The sequence below is a fragment of the Aphelocoma coerulescens genome, chromosome 19 (genome assembly GCF_041296385.1).
Source record: "Aphelocoma coerulescens isolate FSJ_1873_10779 chromosome 19, UR_Acoe_1.0, whole genome shotgun sequence".
NCBI lineage: Eukaryota > Metazoa > Chordata > Aves > Passeriformes > Corvidae > Aphelocoma > Aphelocoma coerulescens.
The window spans coordinates 3,040,869-3,063,768 of NC_091032.1; the positions used below are offsets into that span (position 1 = coordinate 3,040,869).

At 44.2% G+C, this 22,900-nt stretch overlaps 1 protein-coding gene across 8 annotated transcripts in view; it reads right to left on the bottom strand.

The window, feature by feature from the left end:
* GTF2I (general transcription factor IIi) overlaps window positions 1-22,691 on the bottom strand; it is a 117,751-nt gene extending 95,060 nt beyond the window's left edge. For 7 of the 8 annotated variants that reach the window (XM_069033720.1, XM_069033724.1, XM_069033722.1 and 4 more), the window contains exons 1-3: window positions 7,882-7,952; window positions 1,526-1,631; window positions 392-530 (exon numbers count right to left, since the gene is read on the bottom strand). In XM_069033720.1, the coding sequence (XP_068889821.1) occupies window positions 392-530; window positions 1,526-1,631; window positions 7,882-7,922 (286 nt within the window). In that variant the 5' untranslated portion in view covers window positions 7,923-7,952. Of the gene's footprint in view, window positions 1-391; window positions 531-1,525; window positions 1,632-7,881; window positions 7,953-22,512 lie in introns of those variants that run through there. The other variant, XM_069033721.1, reaches the window with a different exon arrangement.
* Between the last annotated feature and the right edge of the window lie 209 nt (window positions 22,692-22,900).

Below are 22,900 nucleotides of genomic sequence, written 5' to 3' on the forward strand. Positions count from 1 at the left end.
GTTCAGTGTTCTCCTCAGTCTTCCTGAGTGGAAAAAAAGTTTGGAGGAGGGGATACAAAGAAAAATTAACACACACTAGGAAATGCAGGATGTATTATAAGGGTGGACAGTCTAGTACTTCTTACTGTACTAGTTTATCACATTATCTAAGAAAAAATGAACATTTCCAGCCATTGTACAAATAACATTCTAAACAAGACCACTGTTACTGCTCATTTTTATGTTCCTAAACAGCTCAATTTGCCAAAGCAAACATAATTATAACATGTAGCAATGATAGACAGAATTTTGCTCCCCAAAGTTATTAGTATTATTATACATATTACTATACATATATATATATACACATTATGCAGCTTGTGACATACAAAAATAAAACATCAAAACTTACAGTATTCATTAAAATCCTTCTTAATATCTTCCCTAGAGTTGACAAAGGCTTTTCCTCTCTCAGTTCCAACTACAAAAACAGTTCTTTCATATACACCAATACAGGCAATTTCTGCCTTGGACTTGGCAAGTTCTTTACACTATAAAAAGAAAAAGAAAAGGCTTTTATTAGCATAGTTAAGATACAGTTAATAAAAATGTATGTGATATCACATAAAACAACTACTATACTGCTGCCAACATCCACCCTTCAGAAGGTACTGTGAGCAACACAACATCAGCCAGCAGCAAAGCACAATTTACACATCTGGAAAGCTTTTCATCAGAAATCTTAAAAGTATTGTAGATGCATTAGCAAAATTAAGGCGTTGTACAGACTCAGAGATTGCATTGGTTTTAGTTAAAATTATGACATTAATCCATGTTAAATTATCACTTCCATGTTAATCATACTGTCTTACTCCAACTTTCAACAAAGAAAAAGTGACACAAAGGCTTTAAGAACCAAATATATCCAATGGAATAAAAGACTTGCAATCTATTGTCTTATAACTATTCCACTCAAAGTCTCATTGCTAAAAAGAAAATTTTGTTCTTGCTTACCATTAAAAAACCCCAATTTTAAAGAACCAAATTTTGACAGTGCCCCAACTTCAAGGAAACAGGACAGGCATTTCCACTCAAAGCCCCAGCCAACCATAAACCCTACCACACAATTAAATAACTTCTACAAAACAGGTGATATGCCAACAAAAAGAGTATTTTCTGAACAAGTTTTGTTGAGTTGGTACAGCAGCTGAGGACAAGGCATTAGCCTCAAAATGATTTATTCACTCTACATTTCATATGACAAAGACCAGAACACACTCTTGCCGTTCAACCACGCTGTACCTAAGCATCAACAACTATTTCTCATTTTTTTATTTGACAAAATAATTTTTAAAACAACCACACCACAAGAAACAAGATTACTGTTAGCATGAATTATCCCAAGCAAAGATAAGAGTTACAGCTGGTCGGACAACACACAATATGGTAAAGATACAATAATCCGCCTTCCCTGCTGCCCAGTGGGAAGCAATATACTGGAGTAATCCTGCAAATACCAAGACAGAAGCTTAACTTCTCTACTAACCACTGACTCAAGTCCTGATATGAGGAACGTAACCACCATTCTGCTTTCCAAGGATTCCTCATCATGGATGGATGTTGCTGGTGCAGTAGTTTGAGCCATTTTCCTCCTGTAAGATGAAAGGAAAAAACGTTTTCAGATACATACAATAGTGTTAGAAAATGAAAACCTCTCTTATTCAAGCAATGAAAAAAATAAATTCAAAATCCCGTAGAACACAGCTCACAACACACAACCAAATAAACAGGTAAACTAACAAGAGAAAGTGCTTGCTCTTCTATTCTTTCATGCTTCCTGCTGTTTCATCCAAAGCTGGAGCTAAACATTCAAAAGTTAAAATGCTGTATCATGATCAGGCCACTATGGGGAGAAATAAGATGGAGTTGCATTGCAGGCTGTAGGATCTGCCTGCAGAGGCACGTGGCAGCACAAAGAATCACATGGCAGCACAAAAGAGCACACGGCAGCAGAGAGAGGCTTGTCTCCACCGGACCCTGGGAGGAGGAGATGTCATGTGGCAGACCCCCACAGAGAGGAGCCTGCCGGGAGCTGACCGGACGGGTGAACAGCGAGTGATCACCCCACAGAAAGACCTTTAGAAAGTGTGTTGCTGATGTGGCAACACAGGATAGGTCATGTAGTGAGAATTACCCCATAAGGAAATACTGTGCCTTGGAAAATTGGATAAAACCAACTCACTCCTTTGAATAAATGATTCAGATTCCCTGCCTGTCTGGGTCTGTGCCTCAATCACCGACAAATGGTGTCCCTGTGTGAGGAATTTATTAGACACCTAACTGCGTGTCCATTGTTGAGCCCTGTGGAACTTGAAGTGCCGCTGAAAGAAGCAGGAAAGCTGGCCAGTGATTGATCCCTGCAAGTTGTAGGTGAGCTATGGGGAACAACGGAGGATGGTTGTCTCAGTTTTGAAAGACAGGTGTCTGCTAAGGAAGGCAGAAGCCTCCCTTGGAGTGGCAGATATAACCCCTTTCCCTCTGAGTTATTATAATTTTGAAATCAAGGGCCTTTAGGCAAAGATGTGGGAAATAGGAATAACAGTTCTTTATTTTATATATATAGATATATAACCAGTCAAACGAAACAATAACAACTATGACAGTAACAGCAAACAATCCCAAACCCAGTCCCAGCCTTCTCGGCTGACAGGCCCTTTCCCCTCGGGTGCAGTTCCGCTCGCAGCCGGCAGGGGCGCTGGCGGCTCCCGGTGAGCAGGGCAGGTGCGATGGTTCCCCCGCGGCTGCAGGGGGCGCTCCGGAGCGAGCTCGGGGAGCAGCGGCACCGGAGCCCTGGGATCCGGGAAGGGATGGGACAAAGGCTTCACAAACCCCTGGGCAGCCGATCCCAGACTCCCGGAACAGCAGGCTGGAACGGCAGGCTGGAGCGGCAGGCACAAACACAAATCCCGGGTGGCAGACGAGATGCATCCAAAAGGGGAACCCCCCGGAGGTCCAGGCAGGCAGGGCGAGCACGGCTACAGCGTAGCGAAGGCTCGAAGCAGCAGCGGGGGCAGGGCGGCCACAACCCAGCCTCCAGCAGGGCAGGGAAAGCAGCTTTGGGATCCCAGTGTTGTTTCCAGCAGGAAGAAAAAAAACAACCAAAAAAAAAAGGAACCAGCAGCCCCTCTCTCTGCGGCTTCTCTCTCTGGATGCTGAGAGCGGACTGAACTCACACCCAGGTGAAAACAAAAGCCTGGCCAGGCCCTTTTTTCTTCTCTTAAGTACGGCCATTTGTCTCCTAGCAACACGCATTTCGGAAAAAATTCCTTTAACAGAAAAAAAACTAGGACTAAACTAAAACCCCAACAATGGTGTATCCCACTAACAGAATGTCACAGAGACATTGGAACGGATTTTAAAGAAACATGGCAGGAAATTGAGTCTACAGATTTGAAATTCATCTTTTTCTGGGCAAAAGATTGTGACTGAACTTTAGATAGGACCAATATTGATCCTTGGACATGGGACGCTTTAAGTGAAGTGTTGTGGGACCAAGCTGCACAAGGCAATGCAGCGCTGACAAAGCTTTTGTGTCCATGGAGGACAGTGTGTAAGGCGCTCATGGTGCACGCGGCACCCAGAGACCGGATAAAGAAAGACACTTGTGCCACCGCAGCAGCTGTGCCGACCCCTTCTGTGCTGCCGGTGAACCGTAAGTCTGTTGGGGCTGTGGGAGGAGAACCAGAAGGGGCCCCTCATCTCCTGACCCGTTTGACCCGGGAGGGGAACCGGACGGTATCGTAGAAGAGCTCACGCCGCCACGTGCCATGCAGCATCAGCTGGAGATGGGTCGTGGCGAGTGGCTGGAGCTGGGGGGGCCCCTTCCTGGTAGCGTGTTCCCTCTCTGTTTGCCCTCTGCAAGACTGCAGCAGCGGCGGCGGCAGACGCGGCGGGGGGAGAGCGCGCAGGGCCACGGGGGCGCAGCGCCGGTGAGCGCACAGCACCGGCAAGCACACGGCGGCGAGCACACGGCGGCGAGCACACGGCGGCCAGCACGTGGCGGCCAGCACATGGCAGAGCTGGGAAGCAGCGGCGAGCACGTGGCAGAGCTGGGAAGCCGTGGTGAACACCGTGCCAGCAACACAGTGAATCTGGTGGCGCGAGCGTGGCTCTCTGCATATGGGAAGGGTGGAGATGAGCTGGCGGGACCCGCACGGTCACCCGACCTGTGCTGCTACAGCCAGGATCCCGTTCCCTGCGGACCCTCGGGAGCTGATACTGTGCTGGAGAAAAGGACTGAGTGGACCGATGGCCCCTTCCTCGGGGGTGGGAGGGGGCTGCAGCATTCAGCATTTGCACTGGCTTGTGCGGGGGTGGCTGCAGGCTAGGTATGTAGTTCCTGCAGCTGGTCCATAGAACTCTTCTGGTTTTGTTACTCAAAATGTTGCCACAATCCTGAACCCTATCTCAAAAACTGCTTTTTTACCACACCACCTTGTCACACCCCGCATTGTTCTAATTGCTTTTTGTTAGGGATGTTCCTGTAATAATCATAATTTGTAAGCTATATTTTCAAGCAGAAATTAACTGGTATGTTTTTTCGAAGTACTCTTTTCCTACTTGAAGAAACTGGAAGAACAGCTCCCACTTTGCTGCTTCCCTGATGTGGAAAAGGTTACCACTGGAATGAAAGATGGCAACCCTCTCATCCTGCAGCAGCTTCTGACTCAGGGCTTGTTACCTTTTAAAAGTGCTTAGAGAGTTAATGTTATTATAATTGTAATGTCCAAGGCCTGGATTTATATACATTCTGTGAAATGGTGAAGTATTTAAGCAGTTGAGGATAACTACCTTGCTTATTTTTACTCAGTGCACACTTGTTGTTCTATTAGATGTATTATTTTACTGTTCATAGTAAGGAAACTGCATGTTATGTTACACATTTTCCTGAATTTGGTTGGTTGAAATATGTTCATTACGATTGCTACCCCTTCCACATATATTTTTGTTTCTGCCCATACAAGTGAACGTGCAGAACGGACCTATAGCGCTCTCAAGTTCAAATTGTTAAAAAAGGGAGGGGGGGTGTGCAAAGATGGGGCATACTCCCCACAAAAGACAGCAAAAATTTTATATGTTCTTAATTTTTCAATTGCATTCAGAATGATTGCAGGCTCACTTAGAAAACGCTGAAGTACTTGTTAGGAATCTTAAATGTGGAAAATGGAAAGGCCCCTTTCCATTGATAAGCTGGGGGCGAGGATGTGCTTGTGTTGCCACAGATTCTGGTCCAAGATGGGTACCTGCAAGAGTGGTCTGACCAGCCTTGGATACTTCAGCTTCATAATCAGCTTGTGGAAAAGATAAACTCTTCTGAAGTCATGTTCCTCCTAACTGATATTAATAAAGTTTTTTGGCAATTTTTTAAGTATTTCAGGGAAACCTCTCAGTCAAGGCTTGAGGCTCTGGCCAAGCCCTAGCCCTAGCTGACTGGAGATTATACCATCAGTCCCAGATGTTTCTGCCCTAAAGGTGTAATCAAGTCACTTTGACTTGTTGATTTGATCTTATAAAAGCTGGACCCTCTTTCGAGGTAAACTTGGAAGTCTTGCCCAAGAAAGACTCTCTCCAAGTCTTCACTGTGAAACAGAACCTCCCAGCAATTGCAGACTGGGTGGTGGTAAAAGTTTTAGACAACTTTACGTTGTTTCTCAGAGTTCTATCTGTTTAATCACTGTCTTCATACATAAGACTAGTTATTGAGTGTTTTCATCTATCCCCCTGTTCATAAGAAAGATACTGCTTTTGTGATGGAGCTTATTTGATTAGGGCAGCGGGCCAAACATGTTCTCATGTTAAATATGCTTTGTTTCATGATTCTTGTTTGTATAAAACAAAAAAGGGGGAATTATGGGGAGAAATAAGATGGAGTTGCATTGCAGGCTGTAGGATCTGCCTGCAGAGGCACGTGGCAGCACAAAGAATCACATGGCAGCACCAAAGAGCACACAGCAGCACAGAGAGGCTTGTCTCTGCCGGACCCTGGGAGGAGGAGATGTCATGCGGCAGACCCCCACAGAGAGGAGCCTGCCACGGGTGAACAGTGAGTGATCACCCCACAGAAAGACATTTACAAAGTGTGTTGCTGATGTGGCAACACGGGATAGGTCACGTAGTGAGAATTACCACATAAGGAAATACTGTGCCTTGGAAAAGCGGATAAAACCAGCTCATTCCTTTGAATAAATGATTCAGATTCCCTGCCGGTCTGGGTCTGTGCCTCAATCACTGACAGGCCACAAGCGTAGCAAAATGCATGTTAATTGATTAGCTGAATTTACATTGATATTTTCTTTATAAGCATGTTTGCAATTCCAGCAATCTATATAAACACAGCAATGGCATTAACAAACATTAATTGGCATTAACAAACAAATGGCAAATCGTAATTATGACGCAGGTATTAGAACAACCTTCCCTATAATTATGATGGCCTAGCTCAAAACAAACCATCACCAACCTGCTCCAAAATCACAGCTTTAAAGACTATAGTAACAGTAACCAGAAGGTGACATTCTTAATTGCATATTTTTCAGCTGTAGGATTAACTCAAAGCTAAGTAGTCTCAACTAAGGTGCTAAAATAAATAACTAAATTTCAGCAGCGACACAAAACCCCCCCTTCTTTCTGTAGGTCATTCAGGAGATTTCCAACTTATTTAAGACATTAGTAATAATCAATTCTTTATACTTCCATTGCTAGAATTATTTACAAAAGACTGATATATATGAGAATGAAGTTTTAGCAGCTTCTAAGAGCACATTTATCAGTTGGAGTGTTGCAACTTGTTATGTTTACACATATCTAGAGCAATAACCTGACATGCCTGGAGGAAGAGAGAACTGATAGATAATTTAGCTGTAACAACTCCACATGCAAGTCCAAGAAAAATCACCTCAAAAGACAAGACAGATCAGATAAACAAGACACTTCACAGCTTGCTGCTCCTGTAGAACCTGGCCGTATAATGTGGCTCAAGTTTTCAAAGGCGACATGTATCCTATTAGATATTGTAGACAAGTCAGGGCAGCCCACTGCATGTGACAATGTGCTGACTTTGGGGAAAAAAAGGCACTGTGTTGTTTCTAGGGCTTAGAGCACTTCAGACTACAAAGTGAATGGGACAGGAAAAAAAACCAAAAGCCCAAATTATCAACATTGCGAACTCAAAACACTTCTAGTAGCCTCCTAGCTCTCAAGCACAGGCCAGCAAATTGCATTCTGGATGAACTGCATTCTGGATAAACTGGCAGGGAGTGGCACAGTCAGCAGCTGTTTGAGGATTCCAGTAATGAAGATGCTGAACACTGGCACCTGCTACACTGAGGAGGAGGCAAACAGGTCTAAAAAGGAGCCAACTTTGAGAATTAATATAAAGGAACAACAATTGTCATATTACGTTGATGGCTTCAGCAATCTGAGAGACGGCTGATGGGGAGATAGAGGCTGATGGGGTTATCCTTCAGAGGAAGAGAGGCATTGCTTGTGGAATATCAGAGGGAAAAGGGATATTATGACATAACATAAATAAATCTTTAGTGAGCCATGACTTTTGATACATAATAGAGTTCTCAAGCTCATCTTTGGAACTCCTTTAGAGTTGGGATGCTGACAGTGATTTTAAACATGATAGCTTTTAGACTGTAAAATGATACCTTAACAATCACAATATTAAAGATTAAATAGAAGATAACTACACATTTCCCCTTTGTCCCATAGCTCTACTCACTATCTGATGCAGTTGTTCTGCACCAGTTCAACACCTCCCAAACTAGCAGTGGCACAAGCATATCCCATTCTAGGTGAAAAATCATGCTACATAAAACACAAGAGTAAACTTACTTTTGTTGAAGAATGGTTAGAGGATCAGGGACATGGATCATTGATAGAGCTGAAGGGTACAGATCAATAAAAGAGCTGTACAAGCAAATGCCTGCATGAGAAAATGCCTGCGTGAGAAACAAGCCTGAGAACCAAAAGGGAGTTTTAAGGAGGTACAGTGCTGTGCTGATAAGATGTACTGACCATGACAGGGGAGGAAGAACTTTGATTTCTCAAGTTAAAACATAAATAATAGAAGCTTGCCAGTGTAGTCTTTTATCTAACCCAATTATGTAGAAACAAGAATGCGCTTTCATAAGTTCAAACCAATCAAGAACTGACAAGCATGTGTACTCATACTATATAAGTGCCTCTGTATTATTAATAAATGAAGCTTGCTTTATCAATCACACTGATTGTCTGCATGTCTTCCCTCGCCGAAGTCAGCAAGATACTTTCTGATTTGCAAAGCTACCTTGTCCAGAAAACAGACCAAGGAAATTCTAGAAATCATTTGAAGGCTATGGATGCACAAGCACATCAGAGAAGTGCCAGTTCAAGCTGTCTCCCCATGCAGAATTGCTCCCATCCCTGGAAGGTGATTTCTGATCCATGGGTACACAGTGGATCAAGCCAGGGAGCTTGTCCAAGGGAACAGAGAGAAGTGCTCCACTGGACTGGGGCACAGCCTCAGTATCTCAGAATCACATCTGGATACAAAGTTGGGTCAAATTAGGTTATCATCACATAAGTCTTCTAATAACATTTGGAAGAGTCTTTCCAAAGTACAAAATAACAGTGTCTCCTATTTTTGGATACCCATTCTTTAAGCAGTCTGCATGATGACAGATCAGTGTTCAGTGCAGATTCAAGAGACATCCTTGCTGCACTGTGGAAGCATAAGAATACGTTTTCCTACCCACTTGACAGTGAGTCACATATTATTGTGCCAGTGGGCAGGGTCAGCACAAAAGACACAGCAACTTAAGGAATAAGTGTAATTTACTATAATGCCAAACTGCAAAGAATTACAAAACTATACGCTAAGCAATGCATCTAGTTATTACTACAAAAGACTGCCAATTGTGATTAAGAAAGATAATACTACCAGTTACCCCAATGCTTTACCCCTTCATCCAGATATGCATAACAACTGGGGAAGCCACTGTCACAGCAAAGGACTGGAGAACCACTCCCAGCAACTGGGAAATCCTGTAGTGCATCCACCTGCAGGCAACGAGGCTTCCGAATTCACTGTGACATGGTCCTGTTTTTCTACTGTTGAATAAACAACCATGATTTCTCATGTGGAAACATCTGGTTTCATTCTTCTCCTATTGGGTTTCTCCTAAAGCCTGGCCAAGGCTCAAGGAGGAACCAAGGGAGTTGTCTTTGATCCTACACCCCCAAACAAGGCCAGATGTGAACTCGTCTATTTTCTAAATACAGAAAGGTAAATACATGTTTCAGCAATGAGTGGATATATATATTATATTGCTAATAATACTTCATTAATGAGTGGGGGGGGGGGGGGGAATATATGTATATATATATGTGCCGGTTTGGACAAATTTGGAGGAAAATATCCTCTGATAGAAGGCAGGTTACAACCAGCCCTCCCCCACCAGGTTCAGGAAAAAATAAATTTTCCTCAGAGGAAAGTGAAAGAGATAAAAACTATTTATTTAACAAACACATAGGAAAAGGATAATAATGCTAAATAAGAAAACCTCTCACTGCAGAGACAAAACCTGGGAAAATTTCAGAGTCCTTCCATGTTAGGGACCAAGCCTGGAGAGCTGGCCAGAGTAACAACACGTACACCGATACGATTTGAGCATCGTTCTCCCTTTATTGTTTAATTATGCAAGCTTATATCTACTTTTGCAAAGATTCACGCCCAGTCCCTCTAGACAGCCTCTAATCAGTGGGGGGAGCCGACCAGTGTATAACTTTGCCAAGGACTTTCAGGGCTGCCTGCAGCCAGGTGCTTTCCAGGCCTGCCTGCAGCCAGGGGCCAGTTCAGGGGCTTTTCCTCAGCAACCCTGGGTTGTCCAATCTTTCCAGGGGTATCATATGCCCCTGCTCCACAAGGAATCCCTGTACACTTCTGTAGGTAGCCTCTCCCCTCCTCCTCAGAGGTGGGATGGGGTGGGCCCTCCTCCAGGGCCTTGATGAAAAAAATCCTCCCGATGTGTTCAGATGTTGAAACAGTCCAGAAAAGAAGAAGGGAAAAAATCGAAATCCCAGGAAAACAAAGTTCAACTCTCCAGAGGGAAAGAAAACCGAAAAACTGGCTGGAAAAAAAAGCAAGCAGGGTGCTTCTCCACTCTCGCTCTGCCGCCGCAGCTGAACACAGAGAGCCATCTCTATCTCTGTGTCCTTGAAACAACTGCTTTGAAGAAGTACACTCAGTTTTTTTTTCTCTCCCCCCTCTCAGGCTCCATTTAAAGGCATAGAAAGGCACAAAATTAATTTCTGGGTGTACAGCAGCGATAGGGGATACACATCATAAAGTCACCCCAAGACAATATTTAACATTGGGTTATATATATAAGTTTCATCTAGAGATCAACTTTCACTTAGGACATGTTGTTCAGGCCTCAGTCAGGGCCTGTTGTTCAGGCCTTAGTACTTCATATATGAAAGAATTAATTTTAATTTCTTTCCCCACATTTTGCCAGTTTCTCCCTTTCAAGCATCAGTTTTCTCCACTATCCTTTTTTAACCACTGGGGCAGTGGTTTTTATTAGAAGGAGTAGGCTATGGTTCAGTAGATCTAATGAACCTGGCTGCTCTTCCAAGATTCAGCTCTTAGAAAGGGTGTGACAACACCACTGTCCAATGTAAATCCCCAATGCAAAGCCTTGAGAAAAGTGTTAACACCTTAAAAATTGTCACCAAAAACGATGGGAAAAACAAAACTCTTTAATACTGTCATTGCAGAATTAGAAAGCGGGCATCTATTTCAGCACTGGGTGGGGGATTGCTCCTTGTAACATGCACACCCCTATCACAGTGTCCTGCAGTGGTAGGGAGGAGAAGAGAGATCCAGCAGGCAGGAATTGTGCAGCAAGATTGATTTATTTAATTATTTTACAACTCTTTTATAGACTTTTTTCTTTATAGTCTAATTGGTCAAAGGATCAGCCATCCCCTGGGGTGACTGGCTAAAATCCTAAAACATCCATTGTCAAAATATTTTTCTACTGTACTATAAACAAGGCTTTGCAAGGTCGCAGGTGTTCATAGTTTATAGAACTCTACAAATATCTTCTCTGAGAGAGAAAAGTATCCCACGGGACTGGAAAGAAGCAAGAAAAATTCTTGCTAGCAGTAATATTTGTATCCACACACCCCCAGCCATCTAACATACCAGTTTATATCTATGCAATTAATACATATTCATCACATTTCCCTGAAATCATACGTATTGCCAAACATTCCCATGAATTCTTTTACATCTTTAAATCCCTTCTCAGAATTCATTTACATTAGAGTTGGAGTTTCTTGAGGGTCTCTGGTGGTCATTTGGGGAACATCCCATTCCTCACATTTATCTTTTTATGGTCACAAGCCTTCTAAAACCAGTTCCTTCTCTTTGACTGCATTCCAGCTATGTGATCTGGTGAAAATATACCTTCTCATCAGGCACACAGTCTTTATTGTCAAGGCTAAGATATCCACTTGCACACCCAGGTGAATATAGGATTAAACACTGTCTATGTTTAGGAATTCACAAGACTAAGCACTACTTGCTGCAATTATTTTCCAAACACGTGCTACATAGTAACACAAATTTCAAAAACATCTTTGGAACAGAGTACCACTATCTAATAATCTTAAAACTTCCAGATCAGCTAGTCATAACTATCTATAAATTCTTTGGTTTAACTTCGCCAAGATGTGCCTTTGCCCATGTAAAGCCTTGCAAATACATTCCTGCCTGTGATCTAACCCCAGCTACAACTTAGCCCCAAACAGCTGCTTCCTCAGGCAGGTGTTTGGCCATCCCCAGGTGTTGTAGGTAACCCAAAATGTTATTGTATTCCATATCTATCTGTGCCCAAAACTGCAACTTTAAGGCCTGGTGCCGTGGCCAGAAACAGGGCTGAGGGCTGCCCTGGCTTTTAAGTCTGAGCACTGAAGCAAAGCACACTCTGGCCTCGTGGTTTCTGGCTTGGGTAAAGAGCTCTCTTGCCTGGTAGCATTTGCTCACGGTTGAGGTTCTGCTAATGAGGGGGTTGTTCCCCTTGAGGTTTTCTGGGCTTGCAACAGTAGCAACTCAGATAAACTGCATTTAGCAATCAGAAACCATTTCAGAGTGAATTTTGCAACACCTATCAGCCACACAAAGCCTAAACTGATCCAGGCTCAGGCACTGCTTGTCGGTGTGGAGAGTCAGTTCTCCCTCCGCCATCAGAGCAGGGACCTGAGGCAGTTAGCACCAACGCTGGCGGAGTCCAGCATCTTCAGTGAGCAGTAGCACTGATCTCACACACCCCAGCAATTCTTATCTGCCACTAGCACTGCTCTGTAAGCTCTCACCTTTCCTGGAGGGTTTGCCACCATCCTTCCCCTTTGTCTCCCAGACCACACAGCTGCCTGCGAAGGCCATCTTCTTGGGGGGAGGGTCAGATACCATTTTCCCTTTGCCTCCCTACACGTGGTCACCATTGGCAGGCGCCATCTTGGAAGGCGTATTTCTGCCATTTTGGGAGAAAATCCCCAGGAGTTGGTGAGATTTAGCAATTTTGTACCTAGTGATTATTTGCTGTTATTTTTTTGACTGTTTCTTGTTAGTAAACTGTTGTTTTTTCATTTATCTCTGCTCATATTCATTTTCTCTTTATTGGTAGAAAGGGATGGGTTGAAACTAAGCAGAGGTAACTCATTTAATGAGAGTGTCTACCTCTTAAAATTGTCTTGAACCAAGATAGCAGGGCTCCATCCCATCTAACAGTGACTTGGAAAAACAAATGCCATCACTCTGAATGTCCACCCCTCCCTTCTTCCCCTGGCTCTGTATGCTGAGCATGACACCATACCATCTGTGATGGCCCTGGGGTCAGCTGTCCTGGCTGTGTCCTCCTAAACTCCTTGTGCACCCCCAGCCTCCTCACTGGTGGGGTGAAAAGTAGAAAAGGTCTTGACTCTGTGCAAATACTGCTCAGAGATAATGAAAACATCCCTGAGTTATCATCACTGTTTCCAGAAGAAATCCAAAACAGGGTCCTTTACGAGCTAGTACGAAAACTAACTATCCCAGTTAGGACCAGCACACTGCCTAAGGTGAAGACCACCACAATACTGAGCTAAAAAATCCCTGAATTTTCCTTTTAGAAGGAAAAAACTAAAGACCAAATGTTACAATCCACCCCTTAAGGCAGGGTAAATGAGGTTCATGTTAATAGGCCCCCTGGGGCAGATTAGAATGAATGAACAGTGAAAGATCAGTACATATATATATAAAAGTATACATATATATTTATGTATGTATATGGCAGGTTTATTTTAGAACAATTTAGTTGCAATGGAAAATAGGTATGTAGCTGTTTCAGTTATTATCTACATTAATATAACAATATAGAAATACAAAGACGTCATACAAGAAAATATATAAGGAAAAGAAAGAAAGGGGAAGAAAGGATAAGAGTAGATAGTGGAGAGGATAAATATCACTACCCATGGATCCAGCAACAAGATTTGATTGTTACAGTTTAGATATCTGTTGGTCAAAGTGATGGTTGTAGTCCTGATCCATCAGGGGTAGGGGAAGCTCGTGAAACACAGAGTTCAATGGGTTAGTGTAAGTTCAGTTCAGGTGGGAACACCCAAATGCCTCCCATGAAGGGAGGAGATTTACAGTGCCTGGTGCAACACTGCTGGTCATGCACAATCCTATTGTGGAAGGCCTCAGAAATGAGTCTGGGGGCACTTTGACGGTCTCCGATGGTTCTTACCAGCCTTCTCTCCCATCTGGATTAAAATCCACCTTGTCAGTTAAACAAAGGTCGATTTGTCGTAGTCATCCTCCTGTGGTGGGTGTGCATTCCCTCTGCACCTGAGCTCTTCTTATACAGATCAGAGGTTTAATCACCACATACCCAAAAACTCTCCTTCCCTTTGGTTAGGAAGTACAAACCTGGCCTCAGCAAAGCACCTGCTGCTTTTGCAAACTGCCACTTGTTTGAATCCTTAACCTTTAAAATTCCAGTCTCTCACACAAAACCAACACGTATGTCACTCCTCATGTTTCTTGATGACTTCTACTTTTCAGAACAAAAACACTTGCAATACTTGGGACAAGAGAGAACAAAAACACAAGGCACAGATACTTTCCATTGCTCCTGTACTCACACGACGCAGACACGCCAACCGTGAGAAACCCAGAGGTAACAGATACCCCCTCTAGAATTGCATGTCTGACACACAAAAAGTAAAAGCAAAACAATACTTCAGCTTTATGAAGAAAAAAACCATATAAAGAATACATTATTTAAACATATAAACATATAAAGAATACATATGGAAAATTGGGGTGGGGATTGAAAGAATACGTGTTTCTTACAGTCTTAATAAGCAATAGTTTTTACCCTTCACTAGAGGCATGCAAGCAGGTATTCCCAAAATGATACGTCTATCCCTTTTCTGCAACTCTCCCGAAAAGCAGCTGTGGATGCCAGAGCATACACCTCTCTGCTACCCCCTCACCCAGCATTACAAACACTAAACCAAATCCTGACACACTGATGAAAAAGAAGGTAACTCCCAAGAACCCTAAAATACAGTTGGATGCAAATTTGGGTGAACTCAACTTTACAAACCACTGAAGATATATTCCCATGGGGAAAGACAACCAGCTCCTGCTAGATCCCCATGGGTCACTATTTGGGGAGAAAAAGTTATTTCAGCAGAGTACAAAACTGCATGCTTTATGACGGTACCAAACAAGTGCTATTTCTTTAAAAAGGAGTTTATGCAGCAGTGTTGGAAATTGTAGGGACCTAATCAACAAGAGGGAAGATTTAACCTGTGAAACAGATAATGACAGGAAAGCTGTGGGTGATGTTCATGTGTAAGAAAAACAAACTAAAGTTTAGGGCTTGACATGTTTCGATGCTCTCAGACCTGGGGAAGGAAGTTAAGAAAGCCTGGGAGAGAGATACACTACTGAGAAGTGGACACCAGGAATGCAGAATTTATAGACTACAAGGGTATCTTGCAGAAACCAGAGAAAACGAAAAAATTAACAAAGACAATTCAGCAATTGTACTGTAACTCTCCCTATCTGGGAAAAATATAACAAGAAGAGTGAAAATGTGGACTAATTAGAATGAGAAGCAAGAAATCATTAAACAGTAGAAGATAGAATACTTCTTAATAAGAGAACTGTGTAGCTTGTAGCCAATGAACACCGATTCCTTTGTTTGCTAAAATGTATAAAGTTAAAAGTTTTGATAATTGGGGTACATGTTCGGTGGAGCAATCTCCCATGTACCTCAGTGCTGAATAAAGTAATGTTGACTTTCTAAACTAACAAACTGGTTGGAGAGTTTATTTCCTGATTTTCAGTGACAATTACAAAGAAGGAACACAACAAAATACATAATTAATATAAAAAATAATTAATAAAAAAATAATCAAACTAAACTAGACTAATCTTGGCTGTTGCATCTTTCACCTCTTGGCTTCTTTGCCTTCTGGGTCAAGATACAATTCAGAATATTTAACTCTGCCAAATACTGTCCTGACTGACAGACAACATGGAGGATAGAAACTTTCAGTTCCCTTGAAGTTGCAAAATAGAGTTTAAAGACTAAGTAGCAAAATAGATAAAAGAATGTAGAAGTAGACACCCAGGATGATAAATGTAGCTGGAATCAGTGGAGAAATAGATAATGAGGAACATAGTGGTTTTTGTGGTACAGTTATGTAACAAGAGTACATGTCCTAAGAGATATTCAAGGCAAGGTCATCTCTAACATTGGGGGCACTCAGTGAGTACAACCACCTGAGACCCCTTTAGATGGCCCTCTAGGACCATAAAAGGATTTCCAGTTGAAGGCAGATGCATACCAATCAGTTCTAGGAAAAGTGATGTTTATGCACTAGGAAATATGCTGTAATAAATACGTATGAACATGATAGAATAAAGTTGTGAAGTTTCACAACACACATTCAGTTAGAGGAAAAACCCTCTGAATGCACCCAGTGCTGTAATAAAGAATGCCTGCTTTCTGATACTTCAAATTGTGTAAGTATATTCTCTAGCCAATTTCCGTATCATATAAAGAACACAATTCCAAATTCTACAAATGAATACTTACAAGCTGTTAATTGCAAATGAATCTTTTTAAACAGACCTTGGCTAAAAATCTGCATTACTTTTCCTGCAGTTTGGTCCAGTGATCCCGTGTTACAGAGGTAGTTCAGTCTGACAGCTCTCAGATATCCTAGCATAAAAACTGTTGGGGTGCAAATCTACCACCACCAGTTTTTCTGATTTTCTGTGACACATCCATCCTAGCCACAGCACACACAGATTCAGGAGAGTCTCATCTTCACCGATCAGCATCTGCCCATGGTTGAACTATGCAGTCGCATTAGGATGATCTATTTTCACTGTTACAACATGTCATTGATCATCATTTTGTCGCGATGGAGGGAAAACCTGAATGCTCAATATGAGTGATCAGCAGGAATTCGTTTATTGATCGTACCAAAGCTTCTTATATACTATCAATAATAGGCTCATGCATATTCATAAAGGCGCATTCTAAGTGGTTCACGTCGTCTTAGCTGATCTCTAACCCCTCCCTTAGTTCCCCTTCTGTGGTCAGCGGTTCTCCTTTTTCTTTGTCTTTCCTAACCACAAGAGTCTTATTGTTTTGCTGCCAAAGACTATCCTTGCTATCTCTGCAATAAAACACATGGCTCAGCAATAAGAACTCAATGGTAGCTCAGTTGTTGAGCAGGCTACATGCAACTTCAATTGTTACACAAGATGCGTGCGGTGTTTTGAAGATCTTGCTCAGCAAGCTGCTAAGGGTCTATGTGCCCTTTCTCACATAGCCAATTTCCCACATCATTTATAATCAAAATTATAAAAATACTCTGTAAGCAACAATTTTCAGTTTCTTCCAGCCACTATGATGCTCATGCATACACACAATAAGCTTAAGAGTAAGGGCGCTCACAGTACCAAAAACTGTTAAAAATAAAAAACCTCCTTAACGCCAATGTAGCATTAAGAAGCAGGCATTCTTTGTTCAGACAGATGCACAAGGGGATATTTCCTCTGAAATATTGTGCATGCTAACTACAGAAAAGTTTATATACTATTATATATTTATATACATATTCATTGATTTTCCCAGAATAAACATACATACAGTAATCATTTCCCTCAAATCATTAACATCTTTTTCCTACCCTTTACGCATGTGTTTTTCTGTCCTGGGGGTCTCTTTGGTGGTCCCTGGTGGTTGGCGGCCCCAAAGTCATACCTGACCAGTCAGTGAACTGGTAAAAGTTGGCACAACCAGGCTGGTTGTGTTCCAGTTCTTCTTACAGAATGGGCATTGTGCAGTTCCAACACATCCAACAGCACTGATTCAGCACCAAGTCACAAGAAACCAGCAGTGCTTTGCTAGGGGAGGATGAGGAGGAGGGGGATGGTTCATCACACAGCTGTGAGACCTCCCCAAAACCAAGGATAACTAATTCCATTTTTTTTCTAGGTAATTTTATGGTACTCATCACCATGACTCTTTAGTCAGCCTACATGACCTCTGATACTCTTAAGAACCATTAAAAGAATAAAACACAATTCCAGCAGCTGCTATTTGAAAAGTGTCCTACTGCAGCATCTAGGCATTCTTAAGTTACACTGGAATCATGTAAACAAAATGAAATATTAATCACAGCATACCTGACCATCTGATAATTCCTGTCTTTACCAGTGTAATTATATTTACTAAGTCAACATGATGATCAGGTTGACTAATAATTACTTCAGCTCTGTGTGTCCATCAACACTTACACAGAATATTTGAGAAGTGAATTAAGGTATTTCTTTAATTATAACAGCATTGGTGCTGACACATTTTTCAGAGAGAGAAATTGCTGTCCTCACTAGTGCAAGCTGGTCCTTTGTATTTCTATGTCATACTGCAATGGTCACGTGCAGCAAACAAAAGACTCAGATAGGTTTAAGGGCAAACAAAATATTTTTCATTCTTCTGGGGCTCTCAAAAAGAGCTAATCCAACACTAAGCACCCATTCACATTCCATCACCTTGGGGAAAAAAAAATCATCTGGTCAGTTTACAGCTGGTATCCAAAGCGGACACCTTTGCACAGTAGCTTCACGAAGTCAAGTGCCCTGCGTCCTCCTTGGTGTACTGCTGCGTACCACAGCACACATCAGGGCACTGACTGGGAAACCAATCATCCCATCACTCTTCAGCAGTAATCAGTCCCCTCCACTTGGTCACTTCATTCCCTCTGCAGCTCTCTCTCTTGTTCCTATTATTGCATTTAACCAAATGAACCAGAACACTGACTTCCATGGAATCAATTACATGTCACAGAATCACAGAATCACCAGGTTGGAAGAGACCTAAGATCATCAAGTCCAACCCATGCCCTAACACCGAGTGCCATGTCCAGTCTTTTTTTAAACACATCCAGGGATGGTGATTCTACCACCTCCCCAGGCAGACAATTCCAGTACTTCACCACTCTTTCCGTGAAAAACTTCTTCCTAATATCCAACCTATATTTCCCTTGGCGCAGCTTAAGACTGTGTCTTCTCATTCTGTCGCTGCTGCCTGGAGAAAGAGACCAACCCCCACCTTTCAGGAAGTTGTAGAGAGTGATGAGGTCACCTCTGAGTCTCCTTTTTTCCAGGCTAAACAATCCCAGCTCCCTCAGTTGTTCTTCATAGGGCTTGTGTTCCAGGCCCTTCACCAGCCTTGCTGCCCTCCTCTGGACGCATTCGAGCATCTCAGCATCCTTCCTGAACTGAGGGGCCCAGAACTGGACACAGTACTCAAGGTGCAGCCTCACCAGTGCCAAGTACAGAGGAAGAATGACTTCCCTGGTTCTCCTGGCCACACTGCTTTTGATACAGGCCAGGATACCACTGGCCTTCTTGGCCACAAGGGCACACTGCTGGCTCATGTTCAATCAACTGTCAACCAGGACCCCTAGATCCCCTTCTGCCTGGGCACTGTTCAGCCACGCTGTCCCCAGCCTATAACATTGCAGGGGGTTATTGTGGCCAAAATGCAGGACTCGGTACTTGGACTTATTAAACTTCATCCTACTGGACTCTGCCCATCCACCCAACCATTTCAAGTCTCTCTGCAGAGCTCTCCTACCTTCCAACAGATCGACACACGCTCCCAGCTTAGTGTCATCCACAAATCTACTAATGAAAGATTCAATACCCTCATCCATGTCAATAAAAATATTGAACAGAACTGGCCCCAGCACAGACTCCTGAGGGACACCGCTAGTGACTGCCTGCCAACAGGATGCAGTGCCATTCACCAGCACTCTCTGGGCCTGGCCATCCAGACAGTTCTTAACCCAGCAAAGAGTGCTCCTGTCCAAGCTGTGGGCTGCCAGCTTTTCCAGGAGTATCCTGTGGGAGACAGTGTCAAAGGTCTTGCTGAAGTCCAAATAGACAACATCCACAGCCCTTCCTGCATCCACCAGGTGGGTCACCTGGTCATAAAAGGAGACCAAATTGGTCAAACACGACCTATCCCTCCTAAACCCACGCTGGCTGGGTCTGATCCTCCAGCTATCCTGTAAGTGCTGCGTGATGGCACTCAATATAAACTGCTCCATTACCTTTCCAGGTACCGAGGTCAAACTAACTGGCCTATAATTACTAAGATCCTCTTTCCTACCTTGCATTAAAAGAAGAATATTGGCACGTATGTCAATCCTATTGTGAGGTTCTCTTCACCCAGAATAAAAAGTCCAGCGACCAAAAATAAAAGTCAACTCAACAAGCTGGAGTTTGGGAATTTGTCAGGAACTTTCTCCTCAAAAAATTACAAACATACAATATTTTCAGAGGAACACAAGTTTCAACCAAACTTCTATGAAAAGGTTTTCATGTCCTGATGGACAAGAAAAAAGTTTACCAGAAGTGGTATCTCAGCTGTCCCTAGGGTACCCTGTACCAGGCTGTTTAGGAGACAAACTTTTAAGCCATCCAATTTACATAACAGAATTACAAGTCTATTTTTAAAATTTTGTTACTGATTTTCATTTCATTAAAATGCTTTGCTGGATTTTGTTATCTTAAATGCAGTGTTAAAGTTAGACAAGCAGAAAAAAATATTAGGTATATTTTTGCTGACTTTGGCGGGGGAAGACATGCAGACAATCAGTGTGATTGATAAAGCAAGCTTCGTTTATTGATAATACAGAGGCACTTACATAGTATGAGTACACATGCTTGTCAGTTCTTGATTGGTTTGAACTTATGAAAGCGCATTCTTGTTTCTACATAATTGGGTTAGATAAAAGACTACATTGGCAAGCTTCTATTATTTATGTTTTAACTTGAGAAATCAAAGTTCTTCCTCCCTTCTCATGGTCAGTACATCTTATCAGCACAGCACTGTACCTCCTTAAAACTCCCTTTTGGTTCTCAGGCTTGTTTCTCACGCAGGCCTTTTCTCATGCAGGCATTTGCTTGTACAGCTCTTTTATTGATCTGTACCCTTCAGCTTTATCAATGATCCATGTCCCTGATCCTCTAACCATTCTTCAACAGTATATTTTAAAAAGGAGTCTAAAAGTTGCTCCTTGTTGTGAGATACTGACTGAAAGACTTGTACACTGACAACTCGGCTACGTGATTAGCAGCTGCACTCATGAAATAGTCACCATGCAGATGTTTCTCTCAAGCACCTCACAAACCCTTGGTAAAAGAAGCCTGTAAACAAAGAACTGGCAACACAGCAGGTGATACCCAAAATATTTTGTGATTAAACACACTGTTGTGAAGCCGAGAGAGTCTAATAAGGTTATAGATCCATACAGGTGTACAGTTATATGCCAACCTCTCTTTAACACCAGGCACACAGGCTTCTGCAGCAATTCTTTGTTGTCAGCTAGAGCTGTTCTTTGCTAGTAGCCATGCTGTCGCACACAGGGCCACCAAGCTGATTAGAGGGATGGAACAACTCAATGAGGAAAGGCTGAGAGAATTGGGATGTTCAACCTGGACAAAAGAAGGCTCCAAGACCTAATTGCAGCCTTCCAGAACCTGAAGGCAGCCTACAAAAGAGCTAAACAGGGACTTTGAACAAGGGCCAGAGACAGGACTAAGGGGAAGGGCTTCACACTGACAGAGAGCAGGGTTAGATGAGATATTTTGAAGGTGGTGAGGCACTGGCACAGGTTGCCCAGAGAAGCTGTGGCTGCCCCATCCCTGGAAGTGTTCATGATCAAGTTGGGCAGCCCTAGGAGCGACCTGGTCTTGTGGAAGGTGTCCCTGCCTGCAAAAAATCCATTTTATAGTGTTGGCTTTCACAGATGTGTTGTGCATTGTAATGTTGGCACTGTGGAAGTGCTTTCGTTGTTATGAGGGGAGGGGACTGGGTGTTGACTTTCACTGAGGTTTAGAGCTATTTTTAACATGAACGCTGTGTTGAGATAGGAGGATTGTTGTAACTGGATAACATCTAACCAATGAGGGAATCAAAACCTCTTGAATGCATGGAAAAGTAGCAACTGCCCTCTATGAAGACAACAGCACATGCTCTAAAAAGGTGGGATGGGGGAGGAGCCATGCTAATTAGCCCAAAAAAGGTTTTAATATGAAAGATGGTTTATGACTATGTTATTACCTGATGCAATACCCAGGGGTGTGTAAGGGGGACTGCTACTGTTGATTGTGTGCCCTGGCTGTGGCTATGCACCCAGCGCTGTTACCTTTTGCCTTGTTGACTTTGTCCCTTATTATTTCAAAATTTGATGGAAGAGTGAGTTCTATTTCTCACACTGCCCACGGCAGGGAGTTCGAACTAAATAATCTTTAAGGTCCTTTTCAACCCTGAGCTTTCTGTGATTCCATAATTTCTACCCAGCGGCTTTGCAGCCTGGGTGCCAGCGCCTGCCTCGGGTGAGGCCAGGGCTCCTCACTTCACCGCCGCGCGCTGCCATACGCAGGCCCGAGCTGGACCCAGGCCTCTCCCCTGCTCGCAGCCGCGAATGCCGGGCCTGAGGAGCCGCTGTCCCAAGGCCAACCCAGCTCCGGCGCAGCGCATTCACCCGCCCCGCTCCGCCCCTTCCCCTCCGCGCCCGGCGGCCGCCGCCACGCGCAGCGCTCGGGCATGCGCGCGCCGCCCTGCCAGCCAATGGGAGGCGCGGTAGCGCGGCGGCAGCGCCCCCTGCTGCCAGCGGCTGAGCCGGGCGGAGCCGGCGGAAGGAGCGCACCCCCCCGAAAGAACAGCGCGAGCAGCAGCCCCGACCACCGACCCCCCCCCCGCCGGCCCCTCACAACCCCACAGCCTCCGCGGCCGCGCGTCACGGCCCGTCCCTCGTCCCGCCCCGCCCCGCCGGGCCCGGACCCGCCCTCCCACTCACCCGCCTCCCCCCCCCCCCCCCCTCCCCGCTCACCCGTCCCGGGCGCAGGCAGTCCGGTCCCTCTGGCTGGAGACGCCGCACGGCTGCGGAGGGAAGGCCGGGGCTGCGGCGGTTTCCCCGCGGGCTCTCGCCGCTGTCGAGTGGCCCCGTTCCTCCCGCGCCGTATCGGGCTGACCCCAGCGCCGCACCGGGCGGGGGATGGTTCGCTCGCGCAGCCGCGGCGGCGCAGGCGCTCGCGGGGGCCGCCGGGAGACGCAGTCTCCGGGCCGGAGCTCCCGCCGGGCACCGCGCCAGGGGCACTGGCGGGGAATGGCCGGCCCTGCCCTACCGCGCCCTTCCTGCGGCAGGTCGGAGGGCGAGGAGGGTTTCGGGGCCTCACTGTAAGCCCCTGTTCGCACGGATAGGCCACGCTGAGCACCCA